The sequence below is a fragment of the Thunnus thynnus genome, chromosome 21 (assembly GCF_963924715.1).
Source record: "Thunnus thynnus chromosome 21, fThuThy2.1, whole genome shotgun sequence".
NCBI classification, from domain to species: domain Eukaryota; kingdom Metazoa; phylum Chordata; class Actinopteri; order Scombriformes; family Scombridae; genus Thunnus; species Thunnus thynnus.
This window is the reverse complement of record NC_089537.1, coordinates 415,981-435,434: the sequence shown is the minus strand read 5'-3', so window position 1 is coordinate 435,434 and position 19,454 is coordinate 415,981. Positions and strand designations below refer to the sequence as shown.

Sequence of the window (19,454 nt, the reverse complement as noted above, 5' to 3'; positions counted from 1 at the left end):
AATGTGTTGTATTTTAAAAGCTTGTTATATTATCCATTGTGTCAAATCTTCATCTGAAAATAAATGTAGTGGAGTAGAAAGTACAATATTTCCCTCTGACATGTAGAAAGTAGCATCACATGGAAATACTCAAGTAAAGTATAAATACCTCTAAACTGTACTACAGTACTTGAGTAAATGTAGTTAGTTTTCCACCACTGGACAAACCTGTATATACTTTACATACGTTTGTATCCTTTTGTTCTGGATCTGTGTGTCCTGGTTGTTCTAGGTTACAGTTTGTGTTTATCCTTCCTGTTTCAACATGACACAAAGCCAACTCCATGAAGAAATAGTTCTCCCAGTGTGGGTGTAAGAACTTGACCTCAGCCACGTCCAACATCTTACTACTGGGACAAATCCTGGCAGCTACGTTGCAACATGTGGAGGACAGTCTGAAATTGTGAGAATGAGTCACAATCACATGTGGAGGTTATGTTCAGGTGTCCACACACATTTAGTGTATTTCTAAAGGTTTTCAGACCTGCAGGAGCTATGAAAGCACACTGATGGTTGGATTCACTCAGTTCATCTGCTTTGTGTTTGTATTAAATAAATCATAACAGAAACACATATGATGATGTCACTGTTTATTATATAAACCAAATCTGTCTCATTCACACAAACACAAGATTAGAATTAAAAAAAATACAGAATTCTGCATCATCTTCATCATCATTACATAAATATTTCTCTAATATCTATCTATTCTATCTTTTTGAGGTAGTTTCAGCCCCCCAGGAATTAAAAAGCCCAGACCACATCTCTAACCAGCTCCTAGGTAGTCAAAAAGCACAGCCCCACCTCTAATGAGTACTCAGGTAGTTAAAAAGTCTGGTCTACCTCTAACACGCTCTCAGGTAGTTCAAAAGCCTGCCCCCCACCTCCAATGAGCTTTCAGGTAGTTAAAAGGCCCGGCCACCACCTCTCAAGGGCTCTCAGCTGTTTAAAAGCCCCGCCCCCACCTCTAGCAAGCTCAAAGGTAGTTCAAAGCCCCGCCCCCACCTCTAAGCAGCTCAAAGGTAGTTGGAAAGCACCACCCCTGCCTCTACACAGCTCTCAGGTAGTTGAAGAGGGCGCTCAGCCCCCCCTCCAGCACCTCCTTCACAGGCTTCAGCAGCGGGTTGTGGACAATGTGGAGTCCTTTATCCAGAGGATGGCAGGCCAGCTTCTCCAGCCGGGACAACTGGTGCATCTCCTGAACACATCATCACTGTTATCAGCATCATCACCTGTTTATCACCTGTTCATCACCTGTTTATCACCTGTTCATCACCTGTTTATCACCTGTTCCACACCTGTTCCACACCTGTTCATCACCTGTTCATCACCTGTTCATCACCTGTTTATCACCTGTTTATCACCTGTTCATCACCTGTTTATCACCTGTTTATCACCTGTTCCACACCTGTTTATCACCTGCTCATCACCTGTTCCACACCTGTTTATCACCTGTTTATCACCTGTTCATCACCTGTTTATCACCTGTTCCACACCTGTTTATCACCTGTTTATCACCTGTTCCACATCTGTTTATCACCTGTTCATCACCTGTTCCACACCTGTTTATCATCTGTTTATCACCTGTTCATCACCTGTTCATCACCTGTTTATCACCTGTTCATCACCTGTTCATCACCTGTTTATCACCTGTTTATCACCTGTTCCACACCTGTTTATCACCTGCTCATCACCTGCTCATCACCTGTTTATCACCTGCTCATCACCTGTTCATCACCTGTTTATCACCTGCTCATCACCTGCTCATCACCTGTTTATCACCTGCTCATCACCTGCTCATCACCTGCTCATCACCTGTTCCACACCTGTTTATCACCTGTTCCACACCTGTTTATCACCTGTTTATCACCTGCTCATCACCTGCTCATCACCTGTTTATCACCTGTTCCACACCTGTTTATCACCTGTTTATCACCTGCTCATCACCTGTTTATCACCTGCTCATCACCTGTTTATCATCTGTTCCACACCTGTTTATCACCTGCTCATCACCTGCTCATCACTTGTTTATCGCCTGTTCCACACCTGTTTATCACCTGTTTATCACCTGCTCATCACCTGCTCATCACCTGTTCCACACCTGTTTATCACCTGTTCCACACCTGTTTATCACCTGTTTATCACCTGCTCATCACCTGCTCATCACCTGTTTATCACCTGTTTATCACCTGCTCATCACCTGCTCATCACTTGTTTATCGCCTGTTCCACACCTGTTTATCACCTGTTTATCACCTGCTCATCACCTGTTTATCACCTGTTCCACACCTGTTTATCACCTGCTCATCACCTGTTTATCACCTGTTCCACACCTGTTTATCACCTGTTCCACACATGTTTATCACCTGTTTATCACCTGCTCATCACCTGTTCCACACCTGTTTATCACCTGTTCCACACCTGTTTATCACCTGTTCCACACATGTTCATCACCTGCTCATCACCTGTTTATCACCTGTTCCACACCTGTTTATCACCTGTTTATCACCTGTTCATCACCTGCTCATCACCTGCTCATCACCTGCTCATCACCTGTTCCACACCTGTTTATTACCTGTTCATCACCTGCTCATCACCTGTTTATCACCTGTTCCACACCTGTTTATCACCTGTTCCACACCTGTTCCACACCTGTTTATCACCTGTTTATCACCTGCTCATCACCTGCTCATCACCTGTTCCACACCTGTTTATCACCTGTTCCACTCCTGTTTATCACCTGTTCATCACCTGTTTATCACCTGTTCCACACCTGTTTATCACCTGTTCCACACCTGTTTATCACCTGTTCCACATCTGCTCATCACCTGCTCATCACCTGTTCCACACCTGTTTATCACCTTTTCCACACCTGTTTATCACCTGTTCCACTCCTGTTTATCACCTGCTCATCACCTTCTCATCACCTGTTCCACTCCTGTTTATCACCTGCTCATCACCTTCTCATCACCTGTTCCACTCCTGTTTATCACCTGCTCATCACCTTCTCATCACCTGTTCCACTCCTGTTCATCACCTGCTCATCACCTGCTCATCACCTGTTCATCACCTGCTCATCACCTGTTCATCACCTGTTCATCACCTGTTTATCACCTGCTCATCACCTGTTTATCACCTGCTCATCACCTGCTCATCACCTGTTCATCACCTTCTCATCACCTGTTTATCACCTGTTTATCACCTGTTCATCACCTGTTTATCACCTGTTCATCACCTGTTCAGCTGTTCATAAATCACTAATCTGACTTCAACAGTTAACAGATTTATAGATGTTTGAAAAGTGTCACTGCAGCTGGTCTGTAAATCTTTACCTGCGGAACATCCTTAATATCATTAAAGTCCAGATTCAGCAGCTCCAACCTGAAAGAGATCAATCAATCACATCAATCAAATCAAGATGTGATGCAGTGATCATATTGAATGAATTAATTACAGGTAATAACACATGTTCAAAATGTTGAAAAAAGTAGATTACCTCAGGGCATGTGTATCTGTTGGGGTTACCTGGTGAGATTGGGTTACCTGGTAAGGTGGGGTTACCTGGTGAGATGGAGTTACCTGGTGAGATGGGGTTACCTTGTGAGATGGTGTTACCTGGTGAGGTGGGGTTACCTGGTGAGATGGGGTTATCTGGTGAGATGGTGTTACCTTGTGAGGTGGTGTTACCTTGTAAGATGGTGTTACCTGGTAAGGTGGGGTTACCTGGTGAGATGAGGTTACCTGGTGAGATGGTGTTACCTGGTGAGATGGGGTTACCTGGTGAGATGGTGTTACCTTGTGAGGTGGTGTTACCTTGTGAGATGGTGTTACCTGGTAAGGTGGGGTTACCTGGTGAGATGGTGTTACCTGGTGAGATGGTGTTACCTGGTGAGATGGTGTTACCTGATGGGATGGGGTTACCTGGTGAGATGGTGTTACCTTGTGAGATGGTGTTACCTGGTGAGATGGTGTTACCTGATGGGATGGGGTTACCTGGTGAGTTGGTGTTACCTTGTGAGATGGTGTTACCTGATGGGATGGGGTTACCTGGTGAGATGGTGTTACCTGGTGAGATGGTGTTACCTGGTGAGATGGAGTTACTTGGTGAGATGGTGTTACCTGGTGAGATGGAGTTACTTGGTGAGATGGTGTTACCTTGTGAGATGGGGTTACCTGGTGAGATGGTGTTACCTGGTGAGATGGTGTTACCTGATGGGATGGGGTTACCTGGTGAGATGGTGTTACCTGGTGAGATGGTGTTACCTGGTGAGATGGTGTTACCTGATGGGATGGGGTTACCTGGTGAGATGGTGTTACCTGATGGGATGGGGTTACCTGGTGAGATGGTGTTACCTTGTGAGGTGGTGTTAGCTGGTGAGATGGGGTTACCTGGTGAGATGGAGTTACTTGGTGAGATGGTGTTACCTGGTGAGATGGAGTTACTTGGTGAGATGGTGATACCTGGTGAGATGGTGTTACCTTGTGAGGTGGTGTTAGCTGGTGAGATGGGGTTACTTGGTGAGATGGGGTTACCTGGTGAGGTGGTGTTAGCTGGTGAGATGGGGTTACTTGGTGAGATGGGGTTACCTGGTGAGATGGGGTTACCTGGTGAGATGGGGTTACTTGGTGAGATGGTGTTACCTAGTGAGGTGGAGTTATCTGGTGAGGTGGGGTTAGTTACCTAATGAGGTGGTGTTACCTGGTGAGGTGATGTTACCTGGTCAGGTGGCAGATGGCCTTGGGTAGAGAGTGGAGGCTGTTTCCCTCCACAATGAGGATCTTGAGCTCCACCAGAGCCTGGATGTTCTCTGCCAGGTTCTCCAGGCGGTTACAGGCCAGGTGTAGGAACACCTGTAGGGACAGATCAGTGAGGTGAGAGTGGACACACAAACCAGTCGCTCACTGCGTGGAAACCTGACGTACCAGAGCCTTCATGTTGTAGACGCAGCCCGGGATGTGAGCAATGAGGTTGTGACTGAGGTTGAGTTTCCTCAGTCTGGTCAGGTTGGAGAGAGAAGCAGGCAGCGAGGACAGCTGGTTGTTGGCTAAACTCAACACCTGAGAGACACACATACTGTTAGACAGATGAGGAAAGGAACAAACTGCGCTGAAGTCTTTAAGTCTGACTTTGAAAGTCTGAAAATAATGTAATCAGAACTGGTGAGTGGCAGCAGAAGTATTCATAGCATTAAAAGTATTTCCAACAGTACCTCCAGCTGTGTACAGGCTCCCAACTCTTCAGGAACTTCAGTCAGTCTGTTTCTGTAAGCAAATAAAACTCGGAGTCTCCTCAGCTGTCCGATCTCTGCCGGTAGGCTGCTCAGCTGCACACAACAAACAAACAAACAAACAATGGCTGTAATGAACACTGAGGCCTGTAGGGGGCACCAGCAGCGTTTTACCCTGCTGGTGTTGTTTCTCAGACTGAAGGTTGAAGGAGGGAGGAGGAAGGTGAAGTAAGGACAGAAACTGGATCCTGGTGGATTAGAGAGGAGATTATAACCTTTATTTATCCAGAGGACAGAGCAGCTGCTGGGGGCGTCACTGCCTTGCTCACAGGCACTCTGACAGACATTTACCTCAGCCTGGAAACACTCTGCTGCTGCCTCAGTCTCATGACATTAAAGAGAGATTTAAAGGGTTATTCCACAATTGTGACACTCTGACAAATTAACCATAATGATATAGTGATGTCATCAAGTTTAGCTCACCTTGTGTAGAAAGTCTGCGTTACTATCTGGAGTTGTGGAGTTTTAAAAACATGGCTGTTTACGAGGCTCGGGTTTCTAATGAAAGACACTATTTAGTTGCATTATGGGAAATGCAGGATCCAGGAATAATTAATGGAAGGGCAGCACTAAATCACTGCACCAGTACTCTTCTGAAAAACTGTAAAAACATTTGCATTTTTTTATTATTTTTAATGCAACTTAAGCTAACAAAAAACAGCATTTACATAAAAAACAAGTATTTATAAAAACTAATTTGAGCTAACAAACAGGAAACTGTAGCAGGACATTCCTTTACCACACAGATAATAAATAAGTATTTGCATTTACAAGTTCTAATTATTAACAATAGATTTATTTTTTATATTAAAGGTGATAAATGAAAAAAAAATATTACTGTATGTAAATTACACAACTTTGAACCAAATATTTTGGATCAATGTATTCAATGTAATGAGGACATAGGGACGCTATATCAGTATATACTGTGATGGGAAGGTGGTTTTGTTAAAAAAAAAATTGGTAAGAAAGTGGAAATTTCAGTTTCACATTTTGTTGGTTAAGCTCATCCTTCTGTAAAGTATCTTGGTAATGCTTTATTTTACAGCTTCTTTAATTTTATGATAAATTCTTGGAAATTTGTGATTGTAAATTATAGGAAAAAACAGAAAAAGTGTTGAGTTGGTTCAGTTGATATGTACAATCTTATTATAATTTGTGTTTCTAGGTGTTAATTTGCAAAAATTCTTAATAAATGACTGAAAATACTTAGTTTGTATTAGTATTGGAATATTATTATATTCTCTTGTAAATGAGCATTTCCCATGTACTACCAAATTATGTGAGAATGAACAGTTACACAGCAACTACTTAACTAAAACTAAAAAATGTTGTAAAAACTACATATGAAACTAGAACTCAACCAAAGTAACCTTTTTCCCATTTTATAATTTGTACCAAGTGGCACCACTCTTTCTGGATAATGTCCTCATAATTAAGAGTTAAGTACCTGCTCCCACTCTGACAATTTCCAGGAAATTAGTAGAAAATTGAGTGACCTGTAAAATAAAGTGTTACCAGTATCTCCAGTAATGAGGAAAGAAAAATTGTACATTTTTGTTGTTTCCATCTCTGTGTGTTCTGGAGAGTCGAGTCAGATGGACTATTAAGCTCCCTCTTGATGAAAAAATGAACACTTAAAATAAAGAGAGCAGGACTTGTATTTATTCATTTTGATGGGGTTCTTCAGTTTTCTTATTTATCTATTTTAATGCCTTTGCTTTCTCAAAAAAGAATTGGACATTTTACTCATATATTCATATTGTTATGCCGACTGTGTTTTATAGATGGACACTGGAGGAGAAGTGAAAAACAGGCAACAGCAGGCAGCAAAGCAGGAAACGAGAAGAAACCCAGGAGGCGGGAGGTTCACCTGGTTGCCCCACAGGTTGAGGACCACCAGGTTGGTGAGCTGAGCCAGCTGAGGAGGAAGAACCTTCAGATTGTTGAGAGACAAATTCAGCTTCTCCAACTCCAACAGCTCCCACAGTTCAGCTGGGACCTCCTGCACGACAAGAAGAAGAAGATGAGACCAAGGTTAGACCTGCTGCTACAGTGATTCCTACTTCTGTTAGTACCGCTGCTACTTCTAGTACTACTTCTAGTTGTACTCCTGCTGGACGAGCTGCTGTACCTTCAGTCCTCGGCGAGCCAGACTCAGGACGTTGTATCCGAACTGTTTGATGGTGTACCGTCGGATTCTGTCCGCTGACGTCAGACTGTCCTCGCTCCTCCTCTTCTCCTCCTTCACCTCCTCCTTACACACTGTTCCCCCCATCCTTCCCTCCCTCCTCCCCCCACTGTCTCCTGCTTCCTCTCCTCCTGTGGCCTCTTCTCGTCCTCTTCTTCCTCTCGTGTCTCCTTCAGCTCCTCTTCTCTGTATTGGATCACTCCGTCTGAAGTCCAAACTGAGATCTTGAATGACCAGAACTTTCCTGCCCAGACTCTACTGGATTCTACTGTCCATGTCGAATCCACCCGTCCAGATAAGATTCTACTATCCAGAGGAAATTCATGTGTTTACAGTGAATTCAACTTGACCATCCAGGTGGATTCTACCGTCCACATTTATTCTACCATCTAATGTTATTTCACTGTCCAGATGCCCAGATGTTACTCTACTGTCCGATGTTATAGTACTGTACAGATGTTAGTCTGTTGTACAGATGTTACTCTACTGTCTAATGTTACCGTACTGTACAGATGTTACTCTACTGTCTGTTATAGTGCTGTACAGATGTTACTCTACTGTCTGTTATAGTACTGTACAGATGTTAGTCTGTTGTACAGATGTTACTCTACTGTCTGTTATAGTACTGTACAGATGTTAGTCTGTTGTACAGATGTTACTCTACTGTCTAATGTTACTGGACTGTACAGATGTTACTGTACTGTACAGATGTTACTCTACTGTCTGATGTTACTGGACTGTACAGATGTTACTCTACTGTCTAATGTTACCGTACTGTACAGATGTTACTGTACTGTGCAGATGTTAGTCTGCTGTACAGATGTTACTCTGCTGTACAGATGTTACTCTACTGTCTAATGTTACTGGACTGTACAGATGTTACTCTACTGTCTAATGTTACCGTACTGTACAGATGTTACTGTACTGTACAGATGTTACTCTACTGTCTGATGTTACTGGACTGTACAGATGTTAGTCTGCTGTACAGATGTTACTCTACTGTCTAATGTTACTGTACTGTACAGATGTTACTCTACTGTCTAATGTTACTGTACTGTCTGATGTTACTGTACTGTACAGATGTTACTCTACTGTCTGATGTTACTGTGCTGTACAGATGTTACTCTACTGTCTGATGTTACTGTACTGTACAGATGTTACTGTACTGTACAGATGTTACTCTACTGTCTAATGTTACTGTGCTGTACAGATGTTACTCTACTGTCTGATGTTACTGTGCTGTACAGATGTTACTCTACTGTCTGATGTTACTGTACTGTACAGATGTTACTGTACTGTACAGATGTTACTCTACTGTCTAATGTTACTGTGCTGTACAGATGTTACTCTACTGTCTGATGTTACTGTACTGTACAGATGTTACTCTACTGTCTGATGTTACTGTGCTGTACAGATGTTACTCTACTGTCTGATGTTACTGTACTGTACAGATGTTACTCTACTGTCTAATGTTACTGTACTGTACAGATGTTACTCTACTGTCTGATGTTACTGTACTGTCTGATGTTACTGTACTGTACAGATGTTACTCTACTGTCTGATGTTACTGTGCTGTACAGATGTTACTCTACTGTCTGATGTTACTGTACTGTACAGATGTTACTCTACTGTCTAATGTTACTGTGCTGTACAGATGTTACTCTACTGTCTGATGTTACTGTACTGTACAGATGTTACTCTACTGTCTGATGTTACTGTGCTGTACAGATGTTACTCTACTGTCTGATGTTACTGTACTGTACAGATGTTACTCTACTGTCTAATGTTACTGTACTGTACAGATGTTACTCTACTGTCTGATGTTACTGTACTGTCTGATGTTACTGTACTGTACAGATGTTACTCTACTGTCTGATGTTACTGTGCTGTACAGATGTTACTCTACTGTCTGATGTTACTGTACTGTACAGATGTTACTCTACTGTCTGATGTTACTGTGCTGTACAGATGTTACTCTACTGTCTAATGTTACTGTACTGTACAGATGTTACTCTACTGTCTGATGTTACTGTACTGTCTGATGTTACTGTACTGTCTGATGTTACTGTACTGTACAGATGTTATTCTACTGTCTAATGTTACTGTACTGTCTAATGTTACTGTACTGTCTGATGTTACTGTACTGTACAGATGTTATTCTACTGTCTAATGTTACTGTACTGTCTAATGTTACTGTACTGTACAGATGTTATTCTACTGTCTAATGTTACTGTACTGTCTAATTTTACTGTACTGTACAGATGTTAGTCTACTGTCTGATGTTATTGTACCGTACACACAGCTGTTGTGTCTCTGCTCTGAAATGAGGACCTCGTCTTCAGGCGTGACTCTTCGCAGGAAGGACTCTGTTGTCTCTCCTGTAGGCTCAGAAATGAAAACTACCATTTAATCTCAACCTTTCCTCCTGCCAAAAGAAAACCTTCTGTCTAGCTCTTTCTTATTGCACCTGAACCTTGTTAGCTACTTGAGAATTTGGGTAACACTTTATTTTACAGGTCCCCTAATTTTATACTAAGTTCCTGGAATTTTTTATAAATAATTTGCAGATATTTAATGACTAATTTTATGACGTTTGGTACAAATTACAAGAAAAAACAGAAAAGTGTTCAGTTGGTTCAGTCAGTAAGGACATAATAGGCTATTTGGGTTCATACGTAGCTGTTCTTTTTCAAATTTTCTTAGTAAAGTAGACTTTTGACATTTCTTTAACTGACATAAAACATTTAGTTTTAGTGTGTAGGTTCGTGTGTCAAATTATACATTAACATTTTTTTCCCCCACATTTTTGTTAATAATTTCCTAAAAGTAGCTGCTGTGTAACTGTTAATCCTGAGGACATTTTTTGAAAGGTTTGTGTAATTTGGTATAACAGTAAATGTGGCTGTTATAGAGATTTTAAAGTAGTATTTTTATGTCAGTTAAAGAAAAAGTGACCAACTAAACCAAATTAACACTTTTTTGAAGTTGTTTCTAATAATTTGTACCGAACTCTCTGTAAACTGACCTAAAAATGAACTGTTAAATACCTGCAAGTTACTCAGAAAATTTCCAGGAAATCAGTGTAAAATTAAAGAAGGTGTAAAATAAAGTGTCACCTGAATCTGTATCACAGCTCTTTTGAGTCACTGATGTTTGACTGTTTTGCCTTGATCGTAAGTCGCTTTAGATAAAAGCGACGAGATGTAAATGATCAAACATCTCTCACCTGCATATTCCTTCAACTAAACAATGTCCATACAACATGCTCTACAAAACACATAACTGCACACAGGATGCACTAGATACTATTAGTTTACAAGAAAGGAACGTACTTTACTATTTCATACTAAAAATGACGAATATGCATCACAATGAAACTGTGGCTTCAGAATGTTTTTGCTAATTAAACTAAACAAATTTAAAGGTTTGTTATGATTTCTGAGGTGAGTCCTGTATTTCCTTTGTGCAATGCATGCTGGGTGATTGAGTTATTCATTTATGTAACTGGGACAGTTTTAAACCTTGTTCCTTGATCAGAGAAGCTAACACAGTGTCTTCCTTTAGGTCACAATGTTAGACTTGCTTTTTATTGATTTTACTATTGGTTTTATTATCCTTTGTTGTATTTTATCATTTTATTATAATGTTTTATTCATTGTTACAGTAGCTTTTTATTGTCCTTTTAAATCTTATGTAAAACACTTACTATTACTTGTTTTGTAAGTACTATATGAATAAAGGTATTATCACTATTGTTGCTATTGTTGTTGCAAATGTGCTTTTTTTCATCAGATGTTAAACTCTAAAAAAGAATATAAGATTTAAAAGAAGTGAAATAATATAAGATTTAAAATGACAAAGTTATTGAGATCATTTATACATTAAAAGCATGCAGAGCAACAATAAAAAGAGAATATTAATGTTAGTAAATATATCAGTATATTTTCAGATATTATTTAAAACATGACACATGCAAAGAAAAGTAACTTAAGCTGTCAAATAAATGTAGTGGAGTGGAAGTATAAAGTAGCATCACATGGAAATACTCTCATATTGTACTTAGTTACTTTCCAGCTCTGCTGACAACAACAACTGTTTACTGAACACGGAGTTCATCATTAATGCAGCACAGTTGTAGAAAAACAGGAGACACAAATCGTTTCTTACATGTTATCAGTCGAAACTTCAGTCTCCATCCAGAGGTTTGATTCATCAAAGAGTCCTGGAGTTTGTATGTTGGTTGATGGTTGTTCGGTGTATTCTGTTAACTGACTGATCAGTTTATTGATGAATCCACTGACTGACTGACTGACTGTAAAGTGAACACGATGAAGTTAAGATTGTGTTCAGAAAAAGAGAGAGAGGAAACTCTATTTGAGGCCGAGCACTGACAGACAACTAGACCTCACCTTTGACCAGCCCCCAACACACACACACACACACACACACACACACACACACACACACACACACACACACACACACACACACACAGTTGCTGCTGTCAGTCAGTCAGCTGGTTGGTTGTGTTGCCGTCAGCAGCAGATTCTCTCACACTGTGAACTCTGAGGAGGACCTCCTGTCACCAGACTGACCAATCAGGTCGTTTGTTTTACTGTTTATTTGTACAGAAAAACAAAACACCAACCAGCAGAAATCTATATTAGAGAGGAGAAGCAGCATTGCCAGCGCCCCCCTGAGGCTGTAATATCCATTACACACCAGAACACTTAACTGATGGATGAAAAATGGACAAGCAGGTGGATTTTAATAATTCAACTGTGAACTGGAATGAGTGAAAAATGTTCATTACACCTGAGTTCCATCATATATTTATCATAAATAAATATAATCTTTTCAATTACAGTTTCAGATGAGAACTGACCTGTGAGCAGAAGCAGTAAAAACATGTAGTGAAACATATTCACTGCATCGACCCACAGTGTAGTCGGGGTCACATTTCAGATGTCTATGAGTTGTTAACAGCTCCACCAAATAGTGATTTTTCAATAAATGTTCAAATCATTTAATGCACTAAAGGATCTGAGTTCTTCTTTCAGCACTAACAGGTGTTGGTTCTCACAGCTGGACAAACAGGTGTGAGGTATTATATGTCCTGTAGAGGTGAATGTAACACCTTCTAATTTCAGTCTAATAATATCTCCCATCAGTGTGAAACTGGAGCAGTTAATTATCAGCCTTCATTCATCTGTTTGTAGCAGCAGAGCTGATGTCCGATTTCATTTCATTTCAGTTTCTGTTCTACAGTCACTTGAAGTGTTTTGATACTAGAGCTGAGACAATACTTGACTTAAGACACTGATATATAAGAACAATTCTTCCTCTGAATGACTTACTTTGAAAAACCATGAACTCCTTTTTTCAGTCAACAAAAGAACAAAGTTGTGAGATGTTTCATTTTGTCTAAACAAGAACTAGAACTTGAATAAAATACAGTTTAGTTATAACAGCAGCCCACTGTGATGAGAGTGTGGAGTCTGAGCTCATTGTTGATGCAGCAGCACCACCTGCTGTCCAAACCAACAAACTACCAGCTCAGCGAATTTACACACTGAAGGAGTTGAGTTAACAACAGGATCGGCCTACCAGTCAAACTGCTGCTTCCTTTGACTTTTACTCTAAACTATGACTCTTTCTTTTTCCACAGTGTTGATCTTCACTCTGAGACACTGAGGAGAAGAAGAAAGAGCCAAAACTAAGATGATGCCTCAATGTTTTAGCTGCTTAAATCAAAGAAACAATCAAACATACAAGCCTGTTGTTTCAGACTTCTGATCCTGGAGATGAGTCCTGATGAAACGGAATAAAAACAGAACACGTTACATGTTACGTTACAACATTTGTCCTGAAACAGCAGACACATGCATACAGTAGAAGGAGACAAATATGAAAATGTTGCAGGAGATCTGATGGACTTTGATATAAAAATGACTAAAAGGCTTTTACTTTAACTGCAGGTTATAAACTTTATTGAATGAATGTAAAAGCAAACAGCTTCGACAGAAACAGTTTAACTAAAAGTCAAAATGCTTACAAAATTACAAAATTAATTGGGAATCAAAATCATTAAAATATTTGGGAGTTAATCTACCTCAAGACTTGGGACAATTGAAGTCCATCAACTATGATCCATTGCTTAGTAGAATCAAATCAGATATTAACAGGTGGAACCTGATACCATATATGAGCATTACACAAAAAGTGGAGGTGATAAAGATTAATGTACTGCCGAGGATTTTATACCTGTTCCAGAGTCTACCAGTGGAGTTAAAAGAAGATGAATTTAGGGAATGGAATAAAATGATCTCTAGATACATTTGGCAGGGGAAAAGACCGAGGATCAGGTACAGAACGCTGCAGTTACCCAAAAACAAAGGAGGGTTAGGACTTCCATGCCTGAAGAGCTATTACCAAGCTGCACAAATAAAAACATTGTTGAATATATACAATCCTTACTACTCGGCGAGATGGAAAGAGATAGAGGCCGGCACAACAGATGGGGTCCCAATACAGGCTATAATAGGGGATAGTAACCTGAGAAAGCACATTAGAGAAGGGGCAAACCCATGGATGGATATATCATTGAAGATCTGGTTCAAATTAATTGTGGAAAATGACTTGAAAACTCAAAGTAGATTATTAAGATGGATTGGGTTTGACTCTGAATTCATGCCAAATAGACTAGATAAGAGTTTTAAAAATTGGGAAAGGGGACCTACAATATTCCTGGAGCTCTTAAGTAAGAAGAAAATCAAAAGTTTTCAGGAGCTAAAAGACCAATATCACCTAACAAATTCGGACCAATATAGGTATTTGCAATTACGGAACTATCTGGAGCAAACAATGAGGGGGGTCATAAACGGCAGGAGGACAGAAATTATTGAGATGTTTACTGCAACATATGAATCAAAATTGGGAACGAAGCTTATCTCAAGACTATATAAGGCAGTGGAGGACTTAAAGGGAACAGACACAGTGTATATAAAAGAGAGGTGGGAGAGGGATGCAAATATTGTTATATCAATGGATGAATGGGAAGAGATAAATGAACAGCAATGGAGAACAACCTGTTCTTTATCTTGGAGAGAACATGGGTGGAAGAATATTATAAGATTTTTTAGAACACCAGCACAGTCAAAGTATCACGATACAAAGTGCTGGAGATTGTGTGGAGCTGAGAAAGCTGACCACTTCCATGTGTTCTGGAGTTGTCCCTCCATCCGCACCTACTGGCAGGAGCTTAAAAAGTGTATGGATAAAGTATTGAAGGTAAATCTTCCACTTACATTTGAGGTGTTATACTTGGGGATATTGGGCATAGTTTTAACAAGATTTGGGGATAAATATATTTACAGAATAATGCTGATTGCAAGTAAAAAAGCGATTACCAGAAAGTGGTTGAAGAATGAGGTACCTAAGGTCGAGGACTGGGTTGAGGTTATGCACAATATATATGGGATGGAAAAGTTAACTTTCTCTGTGAGACTGGAGATGGACAGATTTGAAAGAATTTGGGAAAATTGGATAGAGTACATAAAACCAACTAGATCAGACTTTATTTGAGATGTACATCATAGGAACAAAGACCCCTAGTTCATATTTCATAGCTACAGATGTTCAAAAGTTCTGTTTTCTTTAATGGTTTGTTTGTTTGTTTTTTTAAAAATTTTATTCTATTTCACAATATCTGCATAATCGATCACATGGTAGAACTCTGTTAATTCAACTGGCCATGAGGTATGGAAGATTGTGAATAACTGTTGTGCTTTGGACATGTGTATATGTATCCATGTGTGGATATATAGCCAGAGGTATATGAATAATATATTCTATATTTTATTTTATTTTACTTTCCTCTTGATAGGTATGAGTAGGCACAGTTGTTCTCTATCTGGATCCAAAGTAAAACTAAGGAAGACTGTCACGTTTAAATGAATAATATTATAATATTAGGAATGGAGAAAAGAATACGCCATTGTGTACCAGTTGTAAGCAGAATGTATGTGAAAACGGCAAATAAAAAGAAAATTAAAAAAAATAAATAAATAAAAGTCAAAATGCAGTGATATAGAAACAACAATAAATCACGGTGATATCTCTTCATCTTGAAACAAAAACTTCTCTGAGCTTCCTACAAATCTGCTGTTCAGACGTCTTTCTCTCTATGAATGACTGAATGTATTTATCTGAGTGTCGTGCCTTCATGGGATCATAGGAGATTCCAGTCCAACAGCCTCCAGCTGTGCTGCTCACAGATCAATCTAAAGAAATCACAGCGAATCCATGGCAGCAACCAAACAACGATAACACAACAACAACAAGAACATAACAACAATATAACCATAAAGAATCATAATAATCATCCAGCTCTTCCTGATACAAGGTTTTCTTCCTGAACTCTCCTCCTTTCACCAAATCGTGACGATTTAAAGTCTCTTTTTCAAACATGTCAGTCACTGAGAGTCGTTCATAACCACAAACTCTCTTGTTTCCTTTCTGTCATCAAACAAAAATTCAAGAAACTTAAAAACAACAACAAATTATTTCACCAGCTCTAATCTGAGAACAAATTCTTTGATAAATTGTAATAAACGTAATGTTCTGTGAAATATTCAATATAAGTGCACAGCTTTGGTTTCCTCTACATCTCATTTGACCGTCATGTTTAACTTTAAGAAACTTTTTTCCTCAAAGATACAAAATCTCCAGCTGACAGAACTGATCATCAAACACATATTTACAACACATCATAAACGTCACTTAACCCATGTGATGAACCCATGCCCCCTCAAAAAATAAACACAAGCCTGAAACTGTTTGACTAAGGAAACCAATGTCTCTGATTGATTTAACTTTACCAATAACTCCCCCTGGTGGCCTGCCTGCAGACAGAGACAGCTGATCTACCTTGATAAAATCTATATGATCATCAACATAAAAGCCCAAATATTTATATCCCTTTCTTAACTTTAAATTTGATACCCAGAATGAAAGTAAAGGCTTCTACAATGTACAATTTTCCTTCCTGTATAAACAAACTTCATTTGTCAAACCGTTCATATATACAAGCACATATATACCACATCGACCACGTCATCAACAACAAACATTTTACTTAACGTTGTTTCTCCACACTTTATACCACAATCTAGTGATTTAACTGCTCCAGTCTACTAACAAAACCTAGCTGTGGATTTATCACGGTAAGAAGGCACACATATTCCAGCATGGAGAGGCTGAGTGAATGTGGTCTGGACTCTGTGGAGGAGAGTCATGGTTTCAGAGACACTGTAGAAGGACAGAATACCTGCTGTGTGATCCAGGTACACTCCTATTCTGGAGGAACGAGGACCTGTGAGGTCAGTGCTCATACTGTTATGTTTGAATACATAATCATAACTGTCACAATAAATGGATACATACCCATAGCCTTTACATTCTAATGCCCAAGACTTGTCATATTCTGTAAAGTCACTTTCAAATCCTTCTCTGCTGATATTCTTGTCTGCGACTGCTATTGAAACTTCTGTGTCGGTCCACTCCACCTCCCAGTAACAACGTCCAGTCAGACTCTCTCTACTCAGGACTTGAGGATGGTCAGTGAACCTGTCTGGATGATCAGGATATGACTGTTCGTTTCTCTCATATCTCACTTTCTTGTTTTCCTGGTATAACACCAGCTCTCTGTGTGCTGTGTTTGGATCCATTGTGATTTGACATGAATATTGTAAGAACTCAGCTCTGGTCTTGGGTTCTGGTTGTGGCAGTAAAATGTCCATTTCAGTCTCTGCACGTGAGATGTCGATCCATTCCTCCCTCAGGATGTCCTGTAGTTGATCTCTGAGCTTTGACACAGCTGCTGTCACATGCTCAAAGTATCTCAGAGGACGGATATTGATGCTGGATGAGTCTGTAGATGCACTGAGTTGTAACAGTGAGGGGTAGTTGAGTAGAAACTGGTTGTGATCCTCTGTGTGTGAGAACTGCTTCAGCTCAGTGATCTCCCGTTCCAGCTTCTCCTGAAGCTCTTCGACTCGACTCACTTCAGTTTCCTGCTGGGATCTGATCTGCTGCTTCACATCAGAGCTTCTTTTCTGGATGAGACGGATCAGCTCAGTGAAGATCTTCTCACTGTCCTCCACTGCTTTATCAGCAGAGCGACTGACGGCCTCCACCTCCTGCTGAAGCATCTTCACATCTTTCTCTCTGTCCTGGATTCTCTGCTGGATTTGTTGTTGACTCACCTCGAACTCTCTCTGCCTCTCAGTCCTTTCTGCTGCAGCTTCCACCAGCTGGTGTGTTAGGAAAGTTCCATAGTGAAGCAGGAGGTGGAGCTCACAGTAAGAGGCCAGACACTGCAGACAGGACTTGGTGGCTTTCAGCCTCCTCCCAGTGCAGACATCACAGGCCACATCTCCAGGTCCAGCATAGCAGTGATGAACTAGAGTAGTCTGTCGTCTAGTCTTCTTCAGCTCCTCCACTAAATCTGCTAACATAGTGTTTTTCAGCAGGACAGGCCTTGGTATGAAGCTGTGTCTGCACTGAGGACAGCTGTAGATCTTCCTCTGATCCTCTCCATCCCACCCAGTGTGTCTGAATACAGCCCATGCAGTAGCTGTGGCCACAGGAAGTAGTCACTGGATCCTTCAGTAGGTCCAGACAGATCGAACAGCAGAACTTCCTTCCATCCAGCTGAACTCCTTGCTGAGCCATTTTCACTTCTCAGGGACACTGAACGTCTGAGAGTTTCACCTCCTCACAAAAGATAAAAGCTGAGCTGTAATCCAAAACTAAACTCTGGTTCTTGTGTTCAGGTTCACCTGCTGATCTGTAGTGAAGGACGCTGGTCAGCTGCTGCTGTTCACAGCTGTCAGCTGGAAGATATGTGAAAGAGCACAGAAAGCAGAGGGAGGAGTTATCAGACTTTACGGATTTTAGGAACAGGGGCAGTAAATGTTAAATTTTTACTGACTTTGTTAGTAAAGAGACTCAGTCGTGTGGCAAAGTTAGTAGAGAGCAGTTTTTGAAATTTGAAAACAGTGTTTAGCTGATAAAACCCTCTTTGTAACTTCAATGATTAAGAAGACTTTCTGACATAATAAGAAAGAGGATTTCAACAGAAGTTCTTTAACATATTACAGTTGGGCTGTAACAATGTTTAATGGCATCATTTGAGCTTCAACCTTTGTTCAGTATCATTAAAGGACAAAGGTCACAGTGAATGACTCCAGTCAGATAAGAACGAGCAACGATGGAAAAAACTTAATCCTTTACTTCAGCCGAAAACAAGAACACAGTGTAAAAACACATGTACAAACCTGAATTCAAACTCTGAATGAAGTCAAGATAAATAGTGCTGAATGGCCCCTTTCAGAGTGTTGGATGAGTGATGTGTAAATGTCTGCTTACACACTGTATTTTAATGTTGTTGCTGCTCCAGATGACGCTGAGTCTGACAACCTCTTATTTCACTGCTGCTTAGTCTAAACTACATAAATGATTCATATTTCATTGAGAAGCAGGAAACATGTGGACAGAGATGAGCTCGGTGTGTTTAAGAGCAGGCAGCAGAGGGAGGAGTTATCAGGTTTACCGTCATTCCAGGAAGAGGAGCAGCTTCAGTCTGACACTGAGAGTTTAACCCTTAATAACAATCTGAAGACTCATATAAATATGATCTTCACTGAAGGAAGAGTTCAACCTAGAAAATTCATGTTGCTCATCAGACACAGGTGATACTAGTATACTAACATAACTACCATCCAGAAAGTCAGAAGATGAAAGTTTTCATCCTTCAATCAGAACGTAACATTTCAGTCTGTGGCAGCATCAGTCGGTTCACTAATATGCTCTGTTTCCAAAAACTGAAACCACATCCTGTCCTCAAACAAGAATCAACAGAGGAAACAGCTCTGG

General features: G+C 40.3%; 1 protein-coding gene and 1 pseudogene across 2 annotated transcripts; both read right to left on the bottom strand.

The window, feature by feature from the left end:
- Positions 1-628: 628 nt before the first annotated feature.
- Positions 629-12,008, bottom strand: LOC137173349 (leucine-rich repeat-containing protein 30-like). 2 transcript variants are annotated; one of them, XM_067578156.1, is made up of 9 exons: positions 11,685-12,008; positions 9,814-9,895; positions 7,461-7,823; positions 7,200-7,331; positions 5,249-5,362; positions 4,962-5,096; positions 4,756-4,889; positions 3,371-3,419; positions 629-1,237 (listed from the first exon to the last, which is right to left on the bottom strand). In XM_067578156.1, the coding sequence occupies exons 3-9, from the start codon at positions 7,602-7,604 to the stop codon at positions 1,088-1,090; spliced, it is 858 nt and encodes a 285-aa protein (XP_067434257.1). In that variant the 5' UTR covers positions 7,605-7,823; positions 9,814-9,895; positions 11,685-12,008; the 3' UTR covers positions 629-1,087. The 2 variants fall into 2 exon arrangements, with proteins under 2 accessions (XP_067434257.1, XP_067434258.1); XM_067578157.1 differs by having other exon boundaries at positions 7,461-7,820; positions 9,818-9,895.
- A 4,082-nt stretch (positions 12,009-16,090) lies between these two features.
- Positions 16,091-18,406, bottom strand: LOC137173343 (tripartite motif-containing protein 16-like protein; annotated as a pseudogene).
- Between the last annotated feature and the right edge of the window lie 1,048 nt (positions 18,407-19,454).

What these genes read in the sequence shown, in the direction of transcription:
- LOC137173349 (XM_067578156.1), bottom strand. Translation starts at nt 7,604, where the DNA reads ATGGGGGGAACAGTGTGTAAGGAGGAGGTGAAGGAGGAGAAGAGGAGG. An exon ending in TGGCTCGCCGAGGACTGAAG is followed by an intron (nt 7,332 to 7,460) that starts GTACAGCAGCTC and finishes CTTGTCGTGCAG; the next exon opens with GAGGTCCCAGCTGAACTGTG. An exon ending in GAGCCTGTACACAGCTGGAG is followed by an intron (nt 5,097 to 5,248) that starts GTACTGTTGGAA and finishes TGTGTCTCTCAG; the next exon opens with GTGTTGAGTTTAGCCAACAA.